Raw genomic sequence first — 21,571 nt, 5'->3', positions numbered from 1 at the left:
GCACCAGGGAGGGCTCCTGTGGGGCCCCTGGGTATGGTTCTGCCTTACTGCTCTGTTGGAAGTAGCTCTTCATCATACAAAAATGAGCTTTAATGTTGCTTGCTGTCCGGTGATTTGGATTTGTGTGTTGCATGCATACATATTTATTTATGCATGTATTTTTAGTTGCTTGATTATAAATCAAGTACCCCAAGTGTGGGGGGAATTAACCTGAAATATGGCTTTGATCGTCAGAAAGCATTTTATCTTAGGTCCTTTTCTTATTTTTCATAGACTCCACTTGCGGTAAAATATTGTTCTGGAAGTTCAGCATGCGAATTTTGTCATCACTTTCTGCACAAATTAACTTGAGATAAGTGGCTTCAGAAATAAAAGTTCACTCCTCTGACTGGTGGCATTTGGGAAGGGCTTTGCCAGAAGCCACTGCTCAGGATGGACAGGCAGAGATCCACATCCTCTGGCTGCCTCTTCCTAGGCCCCTGCCCCATGCATGAGGACATGCTATTTAGGTTGACAGCTTGGCCAAGCCTCAATGCCAGCCAAAGGTCCCCTGTTGTAAAGATGTCCTTAGCTGCTCAGTGTAAACAACCATCTTAATTCTTCAGTTCTCTTCTGGAACAGCAAAGGTAATTCCCTGGTGAGCTGCAGTGGAGAGGGTGTCTGTGCATGTACCTTTAAAACACTGTTACGTGAAACAGAGGAAATCAGGATGTTATTAGCGCCATCTGTATTAACAGGTAGAATGCCAGTGTACCGTTCCTCTGCTTTACTAACAGTCCCACTAGCTTGTGAGTATGGAAAACAGATAGAGAAAATTGGTCATCTTCATAAAATTGTGTGCTTGTATCTGGAATGCCCTAGTGTAATTCTGGAGTTTGTAAAGTTATTACCTCTTCAGAAATATTATCAAGGTTTTAATCTGTCTACAGAACAAATAACACTCTCAAAAGATAAAATATTTAGGGTAACAAGAAAGTAAAATTTTTATCTCAAGTGTGCACAGTGATGAATTTTATCTTACGCATTTATGATATACTTCTGCAAAGATGTAGTGAATAATTTTATGTCTCCTCTATGTAGTTCTTAAAGGATAATGTGATAAATTTGCATATCTATACATGACTGTATAATGTACTTGGAAATGGTTTTAATAAATTTGACCTTCTGGAACCCTAAACAGATGTTTTCCTCAAGATTTCTAAATTTCTCACAAATTGCTAGCTCATCTTGCAGTTTTAAATATCCCATTTGGTTAGCCTTTAAGAATTACATGCATTAGCTCTGGTGAAGGGAGGAAATTCATTAGAAATAAACTGTCAGGCTGAAAGCAATCTGTAGTCCGTGAACTGTCACACTGAAAGGGGCTTCATTATTTTTCTTTCCCTTGGCTGTTTTCTAAGCGTTTGCAGTGAATTCAGAAATCACTCTCAACAAAACTGTCTGTCTGGATCTTGGCTTCTCAGGGCTGCGTTATTGGAAAGCTGCTGTGTATGAAAGCATTTATTAGAAATACTTGAAGGAAGGAACTCGTCAACTGTGACTGTCCACAGATTTGTTCTTTTCCATTAATATTTTAAATCGGTTTTGTGCTAATTTACATGGCTAATTCATTAAGTGCTCTTTAATCAAGGTTGTAGTAGCCTCTTCTTTGGCTGCATGTACCTTCTGCAAGAGGAGGAGGCAAGCTTTACATATGGTGCTCTGTAGTCCCTTGTCATAGTAGTATGCATCTAATGTCCAGCAAAGCCTCCCTCTCCCTGGTATCACATATACCTGTGATATGGGGTCATTCTGCTTCACTGAGCATAGGACTGATGGTTAAAAAAACCCCCGAGTCAATTTAACCAAGATAAACTCCCATGAAATGCCAAGAAGTGTTTTCTCTTACATTTGCTGTGTCTTCCATTATAGTGTGGGAATATTATCTACTAGTGGTGTTATATTCAACACTATATTTTCCCAGTCTAAATATAATGAATTAATATCAAGATAATGAATATAATATCACATTGTGATAAACACCAGTTTTAAAGTTTTGCTTTATGCGCTGAAATTACTGAAACTGGAATAATGATGAGGCATAGAGATGGCCTTCTCTTATTGATCCCAGTACTTTAGGGATATCTATTTATACGATATGATGAGATTTATAGTATCAATGAGAATGTCTGCAAGTCTTTAATGAAAAAGTCAGAAGTCGTGTTTTACTTTTTTAATCTTCTGTAGTTGACTTAAAGGTAAAAGCTTGTTTTTTCTTGCTTTGCATTTTGTATTCTGATTTTAAAATTCAGAATTCTGCTTTTAATTTTTAATAGACCTTCATATCAACTTACTTGCATCAACTGAACCTTAAAGTCAGTTCTGCAGGCATGCATTTCATTCTACATTATGATATATCCTGTGTCTTTATCTTTCAAAATTCTAACGCGTTTTTTCCTTTCTCCTGTACAGGATGACAAGGACTTGGTTCATGAGTTTGTTGTTGCTGAAGGTCTGACTTGCTTAATCAAAGTGGGAGCAGAAGCTGACCAGAATTATCAGAACTACATCCTGAGAGGTAAAGGAAGTGCACCCAAAAGTTGTTTTATTGCTGTGAAGTTCTCAGAGGTCAGCTGCAACATCCGTGTTAAATGTCTTGGAATATCTTTCTCAGTTTGGTCCCAATTCTTGCATGTTATGTAGGAAAATCGGGGGGGGGGGGGGGGGGGGGGGGGAATATCAATACCACTGAGCAGGAAAAATTCAAGTCCATATTGAAAGACTCTGTGTTACCCAGCTTTTCTTGTGGATTATGTTGCAAATCTGTAATTCCAAGAAGGCAAAGGTGTTCTAAAACTTTCAACAGATAATTGTAAATGTTGAAGGGCACAAAGTGAAATAACTTCCCCGAGTGTGATTAGTAGCTATGGTATAAACAGTGAGACAGTCATATCTTAAGGTCAGTTGGCTGAAAACAAGTTTTGACTCCATATTTTGAAGTTAAACAGTTAGTCAGATGCTTACACTCTGTTCTCTGCATTTAAAAGATAACTTGGCAAAGGTAGGGTTTGGAGAGTGATATTGAAAAGGTGTGTCACTGGAACAGAGTGCTGATTTACTGTAATGTGGCCCAAATGAATATATATAGTTTTTATCTAACCAGGAAACCCAGGCTGCAAACTCAAGAGTTCCTACAGTATTTCAAGGGGTTATGAGCGAGGGGAGAACAGTTACACCAAGGGATCTTTGCTGCTGGATGGTCTTGTAGTAAATAGAGAGTGCTAATGGATGCATAGTTGTGTTAGACTGCTCATTTGAATATTCTTAGACTAACATATATAGCTGCCTTTAAAAATGTCACTTTGATGTATTTAGCAGCCAAAACTCAAACTGCAAATTGTGGAGTCAGACAAATACAAACATAAGGAGAAGGATCTTGTAAGAACCAGAAATGCAATTTATAGAAAGTGAGGATGCAAATAGTAAGCATGGCTTCATGCAAAGAACTTCAAGATTAGGCTGCAGAAATACCAGCTTTTGGGGGTATGAAAGAAACCAAACCAGTACCACAGAAATTATGTTCTAAGTCAGTAATTGTGAAGTGGTATGAGTGCACTTACATAGTAGCTTCTACCAAAACTAAAAGAATATTGACCACACTGAAACTAGACCACGACACAGGAACATGTGAAAGAAAAAAGACTTTCTTTACAGCTGAAAGAAAAAGTTTCGTGGAGAAAAATGGCCATGGATACTCTCAGAAAATTCTGAGCAAAGTAAAAGTGCTGTATAGGACAGTCTGGCCTTCAGTCTAGTGGCTTGTTCCTTTATCATCTTGGTATTGACCTACTGTGGCTGGATGATGTCTTTGCCCTTCAACTGGTTTTCAGGCAAAAAACAAGGAAGCCTGATAGGGGTTTATACTACTTGAGCAGTGTAAAGTCTAAGCGGCCTTATTATCTGGATAGCCCCGCAGCTCTTGTGCTCCAGTGACGGATAAGGTCCAGGGCACTAAGCCTCACCGGTGACCCAATGATCTACTGATAACCAGGGAAATCAGTCACATCTGAGTGATCTCACCACAGTGTCACATGTATCTTCTTACTGAGATCTCAGTGACATCACCCAAGTATGGATTGAGAAGAATTAAAACTCCCTTTGATTGTTTTTTTTAGTTTTTCTTTTCTTAAAAAAGCCAAACAAACAAACAAACAGGAATGAAACTTTATCTACATGACTAAGGATGCACCCTAATGCATCCAGAATTCAGGGAGATGACGGTGGTCTGTTTCTTGTTGTATTTCTTGGCTCTCAAGAATTCAGTGTCCATGGTCTGAAGTTACAGATTTTTCCACTGGATTCACAATGAGTGATAAAACAGAGCCTTAGTGACAATATCCACGGCATTATACTAAATAAACTGCAACCTCATCTTGTTGCATTGTTATTAACAAGTGATGACAGCTTGTTGAAAATAAATATAAAACAAATAAAACAACAAAAAGTAACCATGTAGAAATATGTCGTAAAGCTAAAAACCTTTTAGGTATTGGTATTTTCTCCCGTTTTGCTGGTGCATGAAGCTGAAGTTTCTCTTTGGGTAGTGTATCCTGGCATCTCTTACAATAGCATGTTTTTTCTGTGTGATGTGGGGTTTATTTCAGAAATTTTGTCTTGATTGTTGTTCAGGAAGTTCAAAGCTTGTTACAACTCCAAGATTATGTCAGCTGGTTTGCAGCTCCAGGAGCCAGTGTGTACTTTCTGAATAGGTCTGCGTGTGCAATGAGATAAAGATAGGTTTGGAAGTACAGTGTAGCCAGACAATCTTATCCAAATACATTGAGGAGGGTGCTGAAAAGAAACATTAAATACGTCATGTAAGAGTGTTTCTGGTATATTATTTTTGGAAGGCTATAGTGATTGGTTGGATTTTTTTTTTGTGAGTGTTGTGTGTATTATTGCAGCGTTGCATTTTACTAAGCTTGGAGTACTGGTGAATAGGTGAAAATCAACTTTACTCAAGATACATCATAGTTAGGACTGAGGTAGTCCCATAAGCTTTAAACTCAAAGTTACAGAGATTTAAAAAACAAACAAACAAACAAACAAAAAAATCAAACAAAAAAAACAAACATCTTTGTCTAGACTTTTTGTGCCTTGCTGCTGTTGTATCCTTGTTTGACAGATCCTTTTGGAGTGGAATATATATTCCTTGTTTTCACTGCATTTAACCTGAATCATAAAGGGATAGGATTTCTCCTTGCTTCCATGTTCTGGCTGCATTTCTCCAGCACCTTTGGTGTAATTTGCTCTTTTCCTCTTGTGATCCTAACCCGGTTTTCAGGACTTGTGACAGTAAATGGCAGCCTTAGGCACAGCATTGCCTCCTCTGGCTCCATGTCTCACCCATAATGGGGCTGCCTGTCAGCCTGAGTGATTTCTGAGTGTTTCCTGTGAACTTGTTTGCTTACACTCCTCAAGTAATAGCTTTGGACTTAGGAGGGAAAATAGGTTGGAAATATATGTATATGTGTAAGGGTTGTAGGTGGCTCAATGAGTTTCGAGCTACAAGTTGTTTCTTGAGTACAGTGCTTTGCTTTTTCCACAGGTCTGCGTTGTTTCACTGTTTCCTGGTTGTGGATTTCTGCTTAGTGGATTTAACTTGGTTCAAGGCAGACCGAGCTGCCAAAAAAAAATGACTAAATATGAGTCATGAAAATTTTAGTTACTTTAATGGGTAAGTGAAGAGAAGATAAGTGTAGCTTTTGCGTGCAATACTGAGAAATCCAGATGGTTTATTGTTGAGTGCTAAGGAGTCACTGTATATTTCTGCTGGGGTTCCCTGAACTAGGGTTGTTTGATAGTACCTTTCCCAGAACCTTCCCTTTTGTCAATGTACAGCCTATCGGTCCTAAACCAACAGTAGCCAGGGCTTCTCTTGAGAATTATGCTGTTGAAAGATTAGCTTAGAAAACAGCTTTTGTTCCTCCTTACTTATTAGTTCTTCAGCCCAAATTTATTCTTCTACACTCCTTTTAATTATTATGGATATCTAAAGAAACTGTGTTTTGAGGTTTTTGTTTTTTTTTTTTCCCGTGGAGACATGCTTGCTTTCCTTCCTCCTGTTTCCTTTTATTTTAACTTTTGGTGAGCTTTACTCATAGCACTGAAGTTAAAAGTTCCTTTCCCAGTTGTACTATTGCAGTATGGTGGATGTTGCTTAAAAATTCAAAAAGAAACGGATATGGGTGAAAGATAGATGAAAATGTCTACAATTGATGAGGATTAATATAAATCTCACTGTAATTTTGAAGATGCTTTGGATATAATTTTGAGCTCTTCTATTTCTTGCACAGAATGAGAAAGCAATACATGACATGCCATGTCTGAGCACCAACTAATTAAATAATTGGTAGAATTATGGCAGTCTTCCTGTTTTCTGTTTATTTAGCCAGTGCTGTTGGGAATTGAGAAAAAAAACCAGCTTTTTAAATTAATAATTATAATTTGGCTGGCAACAATAAAAAGTGGAAATAAATCACTGTAAAAGTTACTGGTTTTAAAGCAGAAAACAGTTTTGCCATTGGAATTAGGAGGTGCCAAGGTATTTGACAGGATGGTCAAATGTGCACAGGAGCCACCACTTGGTCAGAACCACTGATGAATGCCCAGGCAGGGGTCAGGTTTTCTAAAGTGACAGGCGAACAGCTCAATCACAGACATGTACCAAAGCCACCAGTGGTTAGGCCTATTTATAAAGCCAGAGGCATGTGCTCCCACCTGCACGCCAACTTTAGAACGAAGGGCTGTGCTGCATATTCTGGGAAATCAGATTAAATTCCTGAAGCGACCCAATGCAGGATGGTAGTAGACCATCTGGTTACTGTCTGTCACCAGGACACTGTGTGCCCGAAGATGTCAAGGAGCTAGAGGAAGTTGAAGGTGAGGGTGAGGTTTTGCAAGCAGGCAGTGGAAGCTGCTGCTGATAACCCTTTTGTTCTGAAAGCCAGACATGAAGTTATCAGCGAGCCAGTGGCATTTCTGCATTGAGCCAACTGCTACTAGGAATGCTTGGGGTTTGCAAGTGTACTGTCTTTAACAGGGGGATGATCCATTTCCAGGAATCTGCTGGCTGTTTTAATCAAAAAGAGCCCTCGTTACTACAAGGACACGAATGCTTCCAGTGCTCTTGAACTTTCCTCCCTCTCTCTGATAGATTATGTGGCTTTGGCCTTGTGCATTCAAGGTTAGGTATTACAAAGCCTTTAGCATGGGGAAGCACACTTTTCTGCAGTAAATGCTGGAGTTATGTTGTGTGTCAGGGAGTGAATTGACTGCCTTGAAATCAGTGTTGTGAGTGAGAAGGCTGAATGTTTGTGGGTGAAGATTAAGGGGAAGGCCAACCAAGCAGATACCCTGGTAGGGGTCTGTTACAGACCACCTAGCCAGGATAAAACTACAAAAGTGTTCCGCAAACAACTGGGAGAAGTTTCATGATCGCTTGCCCTTGTTCTCGTGGGGGACTTCAACCTATCAGATGTCTGCTGGAAGTACAACACAGCAGAGAAGGGACAATCCAGGAGGTTTTTGGAGGGTGTGGAAGATAACTTTCTAACCCAGCTGGTTAGTGAGCCAACTAGGGGAGGTGCCTGGCTAGATTTGCTGTTCACAAACAGAGAAGGACTGGTGGGCGATGTTATGGCTAGAAGCCATCTTGGGTAAAGTGATCACAAAATGATTGAATTTTCTATCCTTGGAGTAGTCAGGAAGAAAGTCAGCAAAACCTCCACCTTAGACTTCTGGAGGGCTGAGTTTGGCCTGTTTAGGACGCTGGTTGGCAGACTTCCTTGGGAAACCTTACTGAAGGACAAATGGGTCCAGGAAGGCTGGACACTCTTCAGGAATTAAATACTTGAAGGAGGAGCTAGTGGTCCCTATGTGCTGAAAATCAAACCTGTGGATCCTATGTGGTGAAAATCAAGACCGACCCCACCTCATTACAGCCTCCTTTCAGGTATTTGTAGAGAGTGATAAGGTCCTCCCTGACTCTTCTCCCGGCAAACACCCCCAGTTCCCTCAACCCCACCTGTCCTGTGGGGATTTGAGCATCCATATCACATATTTTATGCTGAACATCCGAGTGCAGTTCCCATGAAAGCATACCAACAGAATTCCACCTGGAAGTTGTTATACCCACATAGTATGGGGAAGCTCCACATGGGGATACAACCTAGGTCCTTCACCACCACTACCAAAAAAATCCCAACACAAACCCCACCAAACCAAACAAGCTACAGCTGTGTTTGCAGATTAGTAGCAAATTAGTGTCCCTGTGTTAATAAGACCTGTTCATGAGCAGCACTGCTCAGCATCACTGTGATGCAGCCATGCCAGGTCCCTTTGTGAAATGGGCTATGCTGCCAGCTTTTCATCAGTGAGCTTTGTAGGTGCTATTTGTTGTAGTAGGTATTAAAAATAATCAAAAGCCCCACAAAATATACCTCTGCAGAAACCTCAAGATGTGCCTCTTTTTGTGTCTTGAAAAGTGATGGAATGATAAAATACAAATGGATTTAGCATCCTGATTCATGAACTCTTTAGATTAGAAATAATGAGATTACAATGCCCTCCATTGTACCAGAAAAAGGGGCTCATTATATTATGATTAATAATATCAACACTAAACCTCCTTTGCTCAGTAGCTGAATCCTCTTTTACTTCTGCAAGTATCTCTTTAAGACTAAACACATTTATTTACTTGTACAAGGGTAGCTGGGAGAGTTTGACCTGGGAAACCATGCAGTTTAAAAAGAGAGGAAATATCCTCTCTATGCTTTTAGTGTTTCCTTTCTCCATTTTTCATCTGCATATTTAAAAAGTCATATTTATTAGACTTGATCTGTATATGAATTACACTGAGCTTCCTACCAACCGTAACCTTAAGCATTCCCTTAGTTTATGGAGCAAGCACTGCCCTCCCCTTCCTCCTCTTTTTCCTCCTCCTTCCTCCCTTTTCCCTGGTTGTGATTCTGATCCATGATCCATCTGGAAGCAGAGCCAGATGGTCCTCACACACAGCGTTCAGTGCAAGTCCTCCCAGTCTGGGATGGGAATTGGCACTGAAAGAAATTTGAGTTCAAAAGTTTAACTACCCCATAGTAATTTACACATCTACAAATAAACTGAGCTTTTCCTTGCTCTGTGCGTTATAAGAAATGGCCTTTCATGTTGGGACTGCTCATGAGGAGGATATAGGGTTCTCATGGTCTACATGGAATTCAGGAATAACACCACCATAAAATTATGGATTTCCCTTGTTTTTGAAGCTGACAGAGGCTGGGAGGCTTTGGGTTGTTTTCTGTCTTCATGAAAATGAATCTTCAGGTTTTTTTATGCTTCGTGAAATTCCCATGAAATGTGACACCTCAATCTGTGCAGACCCTGTGTAAAATGAGGACCTGAACCATGAAAAATGTACATCCTTAGCTACTAAGCAAAGAATAAGTACTTGGGAAGTAGTCCCAGGGGCCTTTAAAGCCATTGTGGATGTTATATGATTTAACTACTCAAACTTCATGAAGTAGTCTTGAAAACAATGTACCGACTCCAACTGGTAGAAACATTTTACAGAGTTTTTCTGCCTTTTTGTAGTAATCTTGTAGCCTGAAAGCATTCAAAAACTGATCCATTAGAGGGTGAAAATGTGCATAAAATAAAGATAGTCATAAGCCGGCACAGACATGAACACTTGCACAAAGTATGCGGCTGCTGCTGATTTCATTATGAATTACTTGGTTTGAATATATGCACATAAAATACTGTAAAATATGGTTGGAAAATAGCTTGATTATTCTCATTTCAAGAGTAGTTGCTTCCACAGTTATTTGTGATGGTGCTACACAGAGTGCTTTATGCTGATACAGAAGCAGGGAAAATTAAGGATTTTAAAAGAGGAGAGGGGGAGGTAGGGGCAAATGTGTAGGATAATTTGAAAGTGCTGCTGGTTACTTCATGAAGATGACTATTGTGTGGCATAAGGACATGTCAAAAATGAGATTCTTCAAATGTCCTCAGGGTTAATTTCAATACCCAGATATGTATGGATTATTTTAAGTTACATCTTAGCTCTGTCTGTATCTTTTACAAATGTGCATGCATATGCATTTCTGTCAATCATGTTCTTATAGATGCAATAGAAAATGGGAGCAGTGGACTGTAAACTCTTAAAATAGTTCCTTATCATGAGGCAGTGATTTACTTTAAGCCTCTGATTGCTACTGCAGCAGAATGTTAAAAAAACAGACAATCCACGAATTTAAAAGCTGAGCCATTAAGACTTGTACGTATTACTACAGCATCCATTATTATACCTATCATAAATGCTGTGTTCGTACATATGTGTCTAAGAACAACAATATTCGTAGGCTGATGACAGGGAGGGATAATCTTAGTGAGCATACAGGAATATTAAAGTTTCTGTTTGCTGCTGTGGAGGGTTCCTGTTTGTCTGCTCCTCTGCATAGCCCTGAGGAGCACATGCCTCTTCGGAAAGAAGTAGCTAATCGCTGCATGTGTACACAGGTTGAATGACAAAAGTTGGAACTCCTTTTTGCTGCTTTATAAAGAAGTAGAAGGACCAGTTTACTGACTGGCAGTGCAACTTACTTCCTTCCTTCTCTCTTCCTCCACCACTTCCCGTATGCAGGGCTGGTCCCACTGACGGTGGTGTTGGAGTGAAGAGAGGGAAATGTGGTCAGGCATCCTCCTACTCCTCTAGTGAACATGAAGGTTGTCAGCAGATGCGCGGACAGGGGTTGAGCAGAGGTGCCATGGAAAAGCAGACAGGTTATTTTGTCTTTCCTCTGCAAGCCGGAGGGAGAAAATATGTGTCTGGGACTCTCTGCCTGCTTAGTGGGGTTTTATCCAATTTTTCTCAAAAAGTGGGGACTAATAAACTGTGAATTTATTATCTGTAACATGATTTCTTTCTCACTATATTTCCAGGCAAGAAGGATTTTTTTCCTTTTTTCAGTGTGTGAGGCATTTCCAACTTTTTCCATTTAAATTCCTGATGCTAAAGCCTGTGCCGTGAAGCTGTGTCCAGCTGCAGATCCCTTGCAAGATGGGACTGCAGGGTTGCACTAGTTGCCAAAAATACAGTACCTCTGTTGTTTAGGGTGGGGGTTTCAGTAATCATCACTTTGTTTGAAGATTCTTACCAGAGATTTTTGTGAATAGATTTTACTGATGTAGGTACCATGCAAATGAAATCATTTTTTCCCCTTTACCTCTTTTAATTTGTTGACAGAAAGAGAGAGCAAATATTTTTCCGTCTTCTACCCTTGTAAGTACTTTGGTTCCCCCATACACTCTTCTGGAGATGATGAAAGTGATTAAAAAAAAATAGAGGGTGTGTTCAGGGTATATGGGACAGGGAAGACCACAGGCCTGTGGACTTAAGACTAAGGCTGGAACGTTTCAGTCCCTCAGGTTGGTGTTTCCAGAAAGCAATTAGTAAGCTATAGGAGTGGTGCAGTGTATTAATGCTGAACTTGCATTAATCAAAAAATCTCTGGATGAAAGACAATATAGAGAGGAGTTTAAGATTTGCAACTGAGTGACTTCACATTGTATCAGGCCTACAAGGATACATTAAGGAAGGAAAATGGTATATCAGCTACTGAGATATCACCATAAAGGTCTCCCTGCTGCTGGGAAGCCAAGGAGTGTTAACATTCCACAGGACAGATTACTGCTTAAGAGCAGATCCTAAAGGTTGCCTTTAATGAAAGTGTGGGATGGACAGACTTTCTTTTGCAGTTTAGTATTTTTTCTTTTGACATTTCACAGTTCCCTGAAATGGTGTGTCTTTAAAAATACTGCTGTTTACTGCAGGAGTGCCATCAGATGCCTTTGCTGTTACAGATGGACTTGAGTCACTTAAGTGATACTCAGGATTTAGTATATCTATAGTATGTCTTGAGTGGGTTTACTTAAATGACAGGTGAGGTCTTAAAGACTTCAGCCAATACTGGGCAATATCCTGTTTCCTCCTGCTTAATCTCCCTCCTTCTATATGTTATCACCTGCCTAGGTGAATGTTTTGGTATGAATACACATGGTCGTTTCGATCAAACAATGAATCTAGTCTCTTTCTTCTTGAAGAGGTTGAATAAGCTGTTTTATAGTTAGCTTGATTAAAATTATTTGTCCTTCAGTGGTTTTCACTGCAATTGGAAGGGTGGGGCGGGGAGAGGGATGGAATGAAATTAGGAAGAATCACAGAATCATAGAACAGTTGGGGTTGGAAAGGACCTTAAGATCATCTAGTTCCAACCCTCCTGCCATGGGCAGGGACACCTCACACTAAACCGTATCACCCAAACCCCTGTCAACCTGCTCCTGAACCCAGAGAATATAAACATCTCAGACTACCATTTTCAGTTCTTGGGAATCCTAGTGATGTGACATGCTTATTGCTGCAACTAATAAGCATAGTTAATGCTTATTATAAAAAGCCATGGCACCTTCATGTGTGTAGTGGGTGTAATGGTCCACTGAATCATGTAGTAGAAGAGCAAAACTTTCTCTTTGATTTTAGAGACATCTCAGGAAGACTAAGCTCCTGTATTTGAAGTCCATGTTATGTACTGTAAATGTCACATTTCCCTAGATCTCTATAGACAATTAGGAAATAGAATGCATGAAAGAACGTAAGATTAGGAGACAGTTTTCTAGTGATTTATAGAAACAACCATCCCTATGCACATACCTTTTAGCCATGCTGATTCTAAAAAAGCAAGCTGGGAAGGACATTTGGATCACAGAGAACTGGCATGCAACTGTCCTGATATGCTTAGGACTGTCAGGCTACTCAGGACAGGATTTTGCCTGCCACATGGGACTCAGTCAGAAAAGACTCATGCTATGTGTTTGATTCCACTGGAGCTGAATGACACCTAAGAGCCCTTTGTTTTCAAAGGCTGGCTTTAGTTGCCATTCATTACTGCCATTCATAGATAACAGAATTGTCATTTCAAGGGGTTTTAGCTTTATTGCCTTATGTTCCAGAGTTCGAGGATTCCAGGTGAGAGAAAACGAGAGACAAATAGAGAACTTTCAGCTAGTTTATTAGTATAGGAAAACATAGAGAATCTAACAGATACAGTAAAGAATATTTCTAAAGAATGTATATCTTACCAACCCCAAGAACCCTGTGAAGATGATCAGGAAACCAGCTCCGAGAATCATCACGGAGTGAGGTAACAGGCTCAGCCTTAGCGGGTGTCCCCACGGAGGCAGCATTGACCTGGGTGGTATGAGGTTCTGCCTCCACCACATCGCATGAGGCTTGGGCTTTTATACTGACAAAAATGCACACTCATTCCCACGCAGGGGGCCAGCCTACATCAGAAGAAGTGGCCAGCAATATCTAGAAAGGTCTCCAAGAGTTGGAGACTTTTCTGGAGCATTTTAAAATGGAACTTTCTTGGCAGGAACCAAAGCTGGACTTTCCGGGGAGCAGTCAAAGCAGGACTTTCCAGAGAGGAGCCAAAGCGGACAAACAGTACTTTTCTATCTTTGTGTGTTTCACCATAGACCATTATCTATTGTTGCTAACACATGCCACCCCATGGTCCATGGTTGGAGACATTTCTAGGTATTGCTGGCCACTTCTTCGGATGTAGGCTGGCCCCCTGCGTGGGAATGAGTGTGCATTTTTGTCAGTATAAAAGCCCAAGCCTCATGCAATGTGGTGGAGGCAGAATCTCATACCACCCAAGTCAGCAATGCCTCCACTGGGACGCCCACTAAGGTTGAGCCTGCCACCTCGCACTGTGATGACGATTCTTGGAGCTGGTTTTTTGATCATCATTACATGGTCCTTGGGGTTGGTAAGATAACCAAACATCAGAAGTATCCTTTACTGTATCCTTTACTATCTCTATATTTTCCTATTTTAATAAACTAGTTGTGAGTTCTCTCTCTGTCTCTCATTTTCTCTCACCTAGAATCCTCGATCTCTGGAACACCTTGGCTGAGCTAAGACCTTAGTAGGTCTTTTGGGAAAGAAAACCTGAATCCTGTTCACTAATCCATGCCAACAAAGCCAGCTTTTGGCCAACAGAACTGTAGAGCATGTCTGTCCAAATCTGACGTAACAGCTGTGCGGTCGGATTTGCCACCTAGAGCCAAAGTCATTGATGTTGTGGCCCATGGTTGGCCAAGTACCATGGACAGGGGCAGCTCTGTGACGACCTGTACAGGGCAGCATTGTTGAAGGTCTTGTAAGGCTGCCCAGTTAGTGCCAAATCAGTTATTATTAATAACATGTAAAATAGATAAACCCTCTTAAGCTTCTTCTCACAGGCATTCCATATTCAGTCATTGCATGCAATTGGTCCAGGGCTATTCAAGGCCCTTAAAATTCTGACGGATAGATAAAGAAAACTACTCCAGCCCGAAACTTTGAGAAAGTGCTTCAGGTGTTCATGGAGTCTTCTCCAAGAATGTTTCCCACTTTGTGCTGAGAAAACCCATTTGAATACCTTTCTGTGTTGAATGAGTTTCAGGAAGTCATGGTCTGCACTTCATATGATACTTCATTTGACCAGAGTGATGCTGTGATCTTAAGCAGCCTTGTCCCCAAGTGGTAATAGAACTTCATGTGAGCTGACTTGTAGCTGAAACATTGGCATGCTTCTTCCAGATGTGTAACAGAATGTATTACTTAGTTATAGCCAGAGTATGCAGGTCGCTGTTTGGCTGAGGTTACCCATAGATAAGAAAGTTCTTAGAAGCATGCACTTGCAAAGGTTGTGATTAAAAAAAAAAAAAAGATTGGGGGTTTTTGGGTTTGTTTTGCTGTTTTTTTTTTGGTTGGTTTGTTTATTTGCTTGGGGGGGGGGGGGGGGGGGGGCTATCCTAAAGTATTTCACTAACAGCAGTTGATATCATCTGCTTTCTTCAGACAAGACTAAGTACAAAAAAAAAAGAAAAATATGATGCATTTGGGTCAGGAAAATAGTATTAACTTGAGAGGCTGAAGCTTCTTATTCCTATTGCACTATAAGGATATGGAAGTGTACTGATACCAATGCTGAAGGTGCTTAAAGAACTTCAAGGTTACTCTCAAGGATATTTAATTTCTTGGTATGTGGACAGTGTGAATAAGGCAGCACATGTTCTGGCCTTGATTTATGTGTTCTTCCCCTATTCCCCACTTGTACTGTCAGGGGATAAAAGAAGTGTTACGGCTTCTCCGTTCTTTGTGCATGATGTAGTAAAGAGCCATGCACTAAGTCATGGTGGATCCAGGGGAAATGATCCATACTTGAGCACAGCTTCAGCACTGTAATCAGTGCACAGCTTCTGGTACACTGCCAGAAAAAGTTATTTCTCCCCAGGCTTATTGGATGGGCATGACAATTCTGATGTTGGCCTTTGAATTAAACATATGTATGAATTAGGGTGAAAGTAAGTTCCTGGGAAACTTATTCATAGCTAGGTTTTCCCTTTGCTCCTATGTCATGTAATTTTGCATTTACTGGAATCATTGAATTTACCATTTGAATTCTAGAAATAAAGTTATTTTTTGAACATTTTTGTCTATATATTGGTGCATTGCCCAGGTGTTCAGGAGTGCATTGATTCAGCATGTGTTCTCAGCAGCAGGTTTTCTACCTGCAAGACTGAGGGGGAGACCATGATGAACACTGATGCTCTGAAGTTGTAAAACAAGCTTGAATAACTTTGTGTTATTAGAAATAAAACATACTGCTTTATTTGCACTTGCAGACTCATTTCTGCACATCAGAGGTGTAATAGTTTTCAGTTTTACTCAGCAGTCAAAAGACCAGGAAACTTGGAGAAGATTCTCAGCTAATGACATCACTCCAGACCTGAAGTTGTAGTTAAAACAGGAACAGATTTCTGTGGAGTACAGGAACTGCTTTTTAGCAGGGGATGGTGTGAGAAGGTTCTTTCTGAATGCGAATGTCCCTTGAAACAGCTGCTGCTGTTGCTGAATAGAGCCATGATGTGTGTGCATCATGACTGAACAGGCGCAGCTCTCTCTTTAAATGTTGTAAACCAGGATGGTTCTTACCAGCAGGAATTTGTGAAATTTTATTTCAAACTAAGTTAAGACCTGATGGGCTTGGCTGCACTTTTGTTTACTGTGCTGACACAAATAGGAGTTAACTCTTGACATAGGTGTGAAACAGACAAATTGGGTCCAGAGCTCTTAAATAATAAGAAATGGAAGTCTCTTTCATGGTTATTTGCTGTCACTTGTAATGTTCAAGCAAACAAAACCACAGTAATCATGAAAATTATGCTAATATTGAAAATGTAATCTTTATTTTTTTCCTGCATGCTTGTATGGACATTTACTGGCCTTTTTTAATTCCAATGCACTATTTTCATTCTCTTGAAACATGAGAGCTTTGGAAAAGTTCATTAAAAATATTCATGGTAATGCAGTGCTGCTTTAGTTGAAGAACTCATTTTTCAACAATGTTCTTTCACGTTTATTTATAAGTTTAAAAAGTCTTAAGATTAAAACAGCTGATTGCTGGATTATCCTGTGAGAATCACAAACACATTACTGTACATCATGAAATGCCAGTAGATGTCTTGCTATATGCTTCCTATAAGATACATAGGACTATGATTTCTCTACATACAGTGATATGGGGGGACATTTCTACTTTTCCCCATACGGGTATGTTCCCAACAAAAAATACATTGTGTTTGAAGGCTTTTTTATATGCTCTAATAACTTAAAAGAATTTTAAATCTATGTTCTTGCTGCTAAAGAAGAAAATTGCATTTATTTTTGGAATTTTTTTTTCTTGTGTTCTTTTCCCAGTCGAATGAAATTCAAAATGCTCTCAGTTGGAGAAAATAAATTTTCAATTTTTAATTTCTTCTCCTTGATTCACATCATCTTTACGTCACCATTACTGCCAGCAGATAAGATCCAGCAAATCAGAATTCTAAGACAGCTTTGCTTTTACAGAGGAATATTCTGACTGTAACAGGTGTTAAGCATTCCTTTGGCATAACTTTGCCAAAGCTATTCTAAGCTATTATATATGTCTGTCAGTTAAAAGATGTTTCTGTTGCCTCTGCTCTAGCTAGAAGAAGTTAAGAAAAGCATTGCTTTCCTGTTCCAAAACAAAACCCAGAACAAAACGCCAGACCCTCTCTGCCCTTGTGCGCTATTGCTGTTTGTTCACATATCCCACAGCATTCACATCTTTGGTCTGGAACGTGGAGTTGGTCTGGGTTAAAATCTGACGGTTGCTTATTTTTGGTACGTCAGTTGGACTTTCAGTTCTTGATCCAGTTATTCATGGGCATGTATAAACAGCTGCGAGAGCACAAGGGTAAGCAGCTCACTTGAGCCAGGAGAGAGCCATTACCTTGCAGTGGTGGTGGTGTCTTTTTCAAAGTGTGAGTGAATTTTTTGCTCCAGTGACTGGACTGAAACAACTTTTGTTTTCTTCTCACTTTTACTGGCCTGTTAGTTGATCTTAACCAAGATGGTTTTGACTCCAGCTGTTTCAGTTTGACCACGGGTCAGATCTTGCATTATTATATTTAAATATGTTGGAGTCTAAGTTTGTGGTCAAAATTGTATCTTCACAATGTTTTCTCGAACATGCATGGAGAAGACTTCAGGGCTGAGTTGGAGAGAGCTGGGAAGTGACCTGGAGAGCCCTGTTTGCTGTTGCTCCAGAAGAGATGACGGAGAGCAGCCGATGGTTGCTACTGCTAATCACATCCGCCAGTAATAGCTACCACCCTTTCAGCCTTGCCTCTTCATTTTGTTGCAACAGTCCAAACCAATTGGGGTTGTTTTAGCACAGGGAAGCAACAAGCTATGGCTGTTTAACTCCTCTAAGTCAAACTCTATTGTTTTAGGAAAGTGCTTGTAGAATGGTTGTGTGCTTTCACTATGTTTCAGAAGATGCCACTGGTTTTATTAGACACTGGGTAGAAAAAGGGAAGATAGGAGAATGTCTAAGTTAATGTGTTTTTTTTTTTTTCCTTTTATTTGGAGAAAAAGGTAGAGATGAAATATTCATGCTATTCAACATTGCACACCTAGTTTAGCTAAATGAAGAAGCTAACTTCCCTAGGGGCATTGCATGACTGATAGACCGAGACTTCTCAAGAGAGCCCTGCAAAGTCCAGGTTTATATTCATCTACTTTAGGAGACTAGGTACTGTTGTGCCTAAAGCCAGCTGATACTTAAAGAGACAAGTGCTGGAAACAAAGCGTGGAATTCCTCTAGAGCATGCCAGAAAACCTGTAAATGCTTTCAAAATTATGGCACAATGCAAAATAGGCATAGTATTTGTATTAGAGTGTGTCAGAGAGAGAGGAAGAGGTGGATACCCACAGGAATTCGTTTACCTTTTCTTAAGACCTCATATATGAAGCAGGATTAAAATTTTTACGGGAATGCTTTTCTGCATCAGACTAAACTGGAATAGTTCAAAACTTATTAACGTGTGTTATGAGACACAGATTACAATGTCTCAGTCATTTGCCATTTAATTCTTCTGTGTAATTTATTCAGAATCAGTGGTATTTGAATGGAGTTTTATTGGTGAAGATAAAGGAAAGTTGACACCCTTTCTTTGAATCCAGTTTTACTCAGGTGGTTGAGATGTAAAATATAGAGAGAAGCTCTCTAATGCATTACAGATGTTGGCTGGGAAAAAAGGCAAAATTCCCTTCCCACCATCCTGATTGCCATGCTTAACCAATCCTGTCCCTTCAGAGAGGTTCCACCTGTGCTCTCTTTGCCTCCTAAGAAACAGAGGTTTTGTTATCTCCTGGGAATTCCTAATTCAGTGGAGGGTCCATTGGTTCCTGCCTTTTATTTGAAACAAAATCCTGTGGTTTTGTTTTGGAGCTTAGTGCAACTAGCCCTGTACTGTACTGGCGCAGAGTTGTGCAATATTTCTCCAAGGTTATGTGTATGACTGGTGTTCTTTGAGTTACAGTTCCTGGTTTTTAGGTCTCAAAATAAGGCTCTTACTTTAATAATCCTTTTTACCCCTTAAACAGAAAGTGAATTATAAAAATGGCAGCTGAAAAATTTCAGACTTTTCTTTCGTATTGCCCTTCAAATAAAAGAACCAGACTGAATTACCCTGAAATTAAAATTGTGTTTATTAGTGCTCTATTCTTGTTACCCTCTATCCTGCCAGGCTGCCTACTTCCAATGAGACAGGACTCCAGCTTTCCAGCACTGAGTGCTAATAAGTCATGTAGACTGCAGTGAGCAACCGTCACTTGATATCTCATGTTGCGAGATTAACAGCAGATTCATGTGGCATCTGGAGTACTTAAGTGAAAGTTGGCCTTAATTAACTGGATTGTCCCTTTCATTAGTAAAAACAACAAGTAGAAGAGGGCTGGTCTTTGCAAATTAATGTAGATTGAGATTTTTCATCATGGGCTTGGCCTCAAAACACTGGGGCACCCTTACCAGGCCTGTGAAGGTGTGACAGTGCCTCTCTTTTGTCAGCGCTGTCAGTGAGATTTATTTGCATGTACTTTGATGTGGTTTCTTATAATGTCAGCCTCTTCTGGTGTTCTAGTTGATTTGTGTCCTTAATCAATGAAGCTTCTGTCTCATGGATGGGAAGAGGTAATTTAGGACCATGGCTGTGACCTCCAATGGAAGAACCTGCTTCCTTGATATGTGCAAGGGATGGGGGGGGGGGGGGGGGGGGTGAAGTGGCCATAAGCTAATGACTGCTGGAAATTGTCCAAAGGAAAGGCCTGTCCTTCTTCAGCAGGAAATCTGTTTTCTGCTGTAGTAACAGACTGCCATAATTTAGGTAAATTGGGTTGTCTCTATAGCTCTGCTACTATAATTCTCTCTCCTGAAAACAAAACTTAATGAAAAGATACTTCAATTTATTAGGAAGCAGTAGGCTCATGCTGTTTACACTTTTGACATTGCCTTTATGTTTTTTTTATAGCTATTGTGTAAGTCATTCAGAAAAAGTCAGGAACAGAGAGATGATCTGCATTACTTCAGTTTTCTGCTCACCTTTATTTCTCTAATGATTAATCCATTAATCAGATGCTTGCTTTAGCCAGTAGAAGCAAACATGGTCCTAAATTGATATAATCCTCTATAAAGTCTCTCTGTGCCTATTACTAGCAGCAGTACTAAGATTTCCAGAATCTTTATTGTTCTTTCCTGCTCTTCAGTTATGCATAACATACCTTCTGCTTTTTAGGAGATCATTGCAAACTGTGTTCTTCCTGCTTACAGAAGACAGTTGTGTGGTAAAATTCATTATTTAGGCCTCTTTAAAGTAGGAAGCCACAGGTGTTGCTCACATGTTTTTATATTCTTTTGTTTGGCTTCAGACACTTCTTGTGGCAGTTCCTCTTATGTTTACTTTTTTAACAGTGAAACATTTGTTGTGACTTTGATTTGGTTGACTTTTTGCTCTTCAAAATTCAGGCTATAAAGATGCCTTGTACTGAATTGCTGAAAATGAAAGCATCAGAACAATTGTGCCTTCACTAAGTATTATTAGGTTGCCATAAACAGTGATATAAAATTTAACTTTGAACTTCATTGAAGTGGGAATTAAAAAAGAGGAAAATACTTCTAGATTGCTGGGGAAAGGCTAGGTTTTGAAATCAAGTTTTCTGGAGCTTTCTGGGATCTCCCTCTTTATTAGCTATTTAACTCTTCTGTGTAATTTATGAAGCCCTATTACTGAAATAATATTCTAGTAGACGTCAGTGATGGAAGTGGTATGAAACATAAACTTTTCTCTCAACACACATTGTTATCTTGGACCCTAAACAATGCAATATCATCAGTTGTTTGTAGCATGCATTTTGTCATATAGAATCCTGAAACCACTGCGAAGGTCTGGACTTTGAAAACATGATTTGAAAGGTCTTGTACAAATAAACAGGAATCCTTTATTGAGCTTATGCAAACATGAAAGCATTTATCATGAAATGGCCTTGAGTTTTTATGATACTGTGGGACTTGAATTTTGAGAGAGGACTGTGTAAATGTAGATACATATAGTTAAATATCCTTATCTGCAGATACACATCTTATACATAATGTATATTTATAATCAAAAAAATGTCCACAAACGTACCAAACCCAAATACGTGTTACTGCAAGATACACATAGGAAAAAAAAACAAACCAAAACATTGCTGGACTGTAGAAAAGACATGGAAGGAGTAATTTATACTGCAATAGTGCATCTAATCTGCAATTAGTAATTTCCTAATCTTCTAGCTCTCTGAAATTTATTTGCTTAATTATAATTGTAAGTGCTAATGTAGGTGGGTTTGGAAAATTAAGAGGAAAGTATCCTATTTAGAAAGCACAATTCTTTGCATAGGCCTCGACTGACCTTGCTAGTGTGTTTCTGACTGGTTGTGAAAGGAAACACGCAATAGAAAAGTTGCAAGAGGAAAGCACCATGACAGCCTATCAAACAGAAAATAAAGTGTAGCTGGCTTTTGAGTTCTTCATTCTGTAAACTCTATATTCTTCAAGTAAATTAGATGAGGAAT

General features: G+C 39.7%; 1 protein-coding gene across 12 annotated transcripts in view; it reads left to right on the top strand.

The window, feature by feature from the left end:
• Positions 1–21,571, top strand: part of FHOD3 (formin homology 2 domain containing 3) — a 373,066-nt gene that overhangs the window by 184,605 nt on the left and 166,890 nt on the right. For all 12 annotated transcript variants that reach the window (XM_057423039.1, XM_057423037.1, XM_057423036.1 and 9 more), the window contains exon 5: positions 2,452–2,557. In XM_057423039.1, the coding sequence (XP_057279022.1) occupies positions 2,452–2,557 (106 nt within the window). The remainder of the gene's footprint in view (positions 1–2,451; positions 2,558–21,571) is intronic.

The sequence above is a fragment of the Pezoporus wallicus genome, unplaced genomic scaffold (assembly GCF_028554395.1).
Source record: "Pezoporus wallicus isolate ANWC-B61680 ecotype Strahan unplaced genomic scaffold, APGP_CSIRO_Pwel_v1 contig_749, whole genome shotgun sequence".
Taxonomy (NCBI): Eukaryota; Metazoa; Chordata; class Aves; order Psittaciformes; family Psittacidae; genus Pezoporus; species Pezoporus wallicus.
Note: the sequence above shows the minus strand (reverse complement) of the source record. Positions and strands in the feature narration are given on the sequence as shown.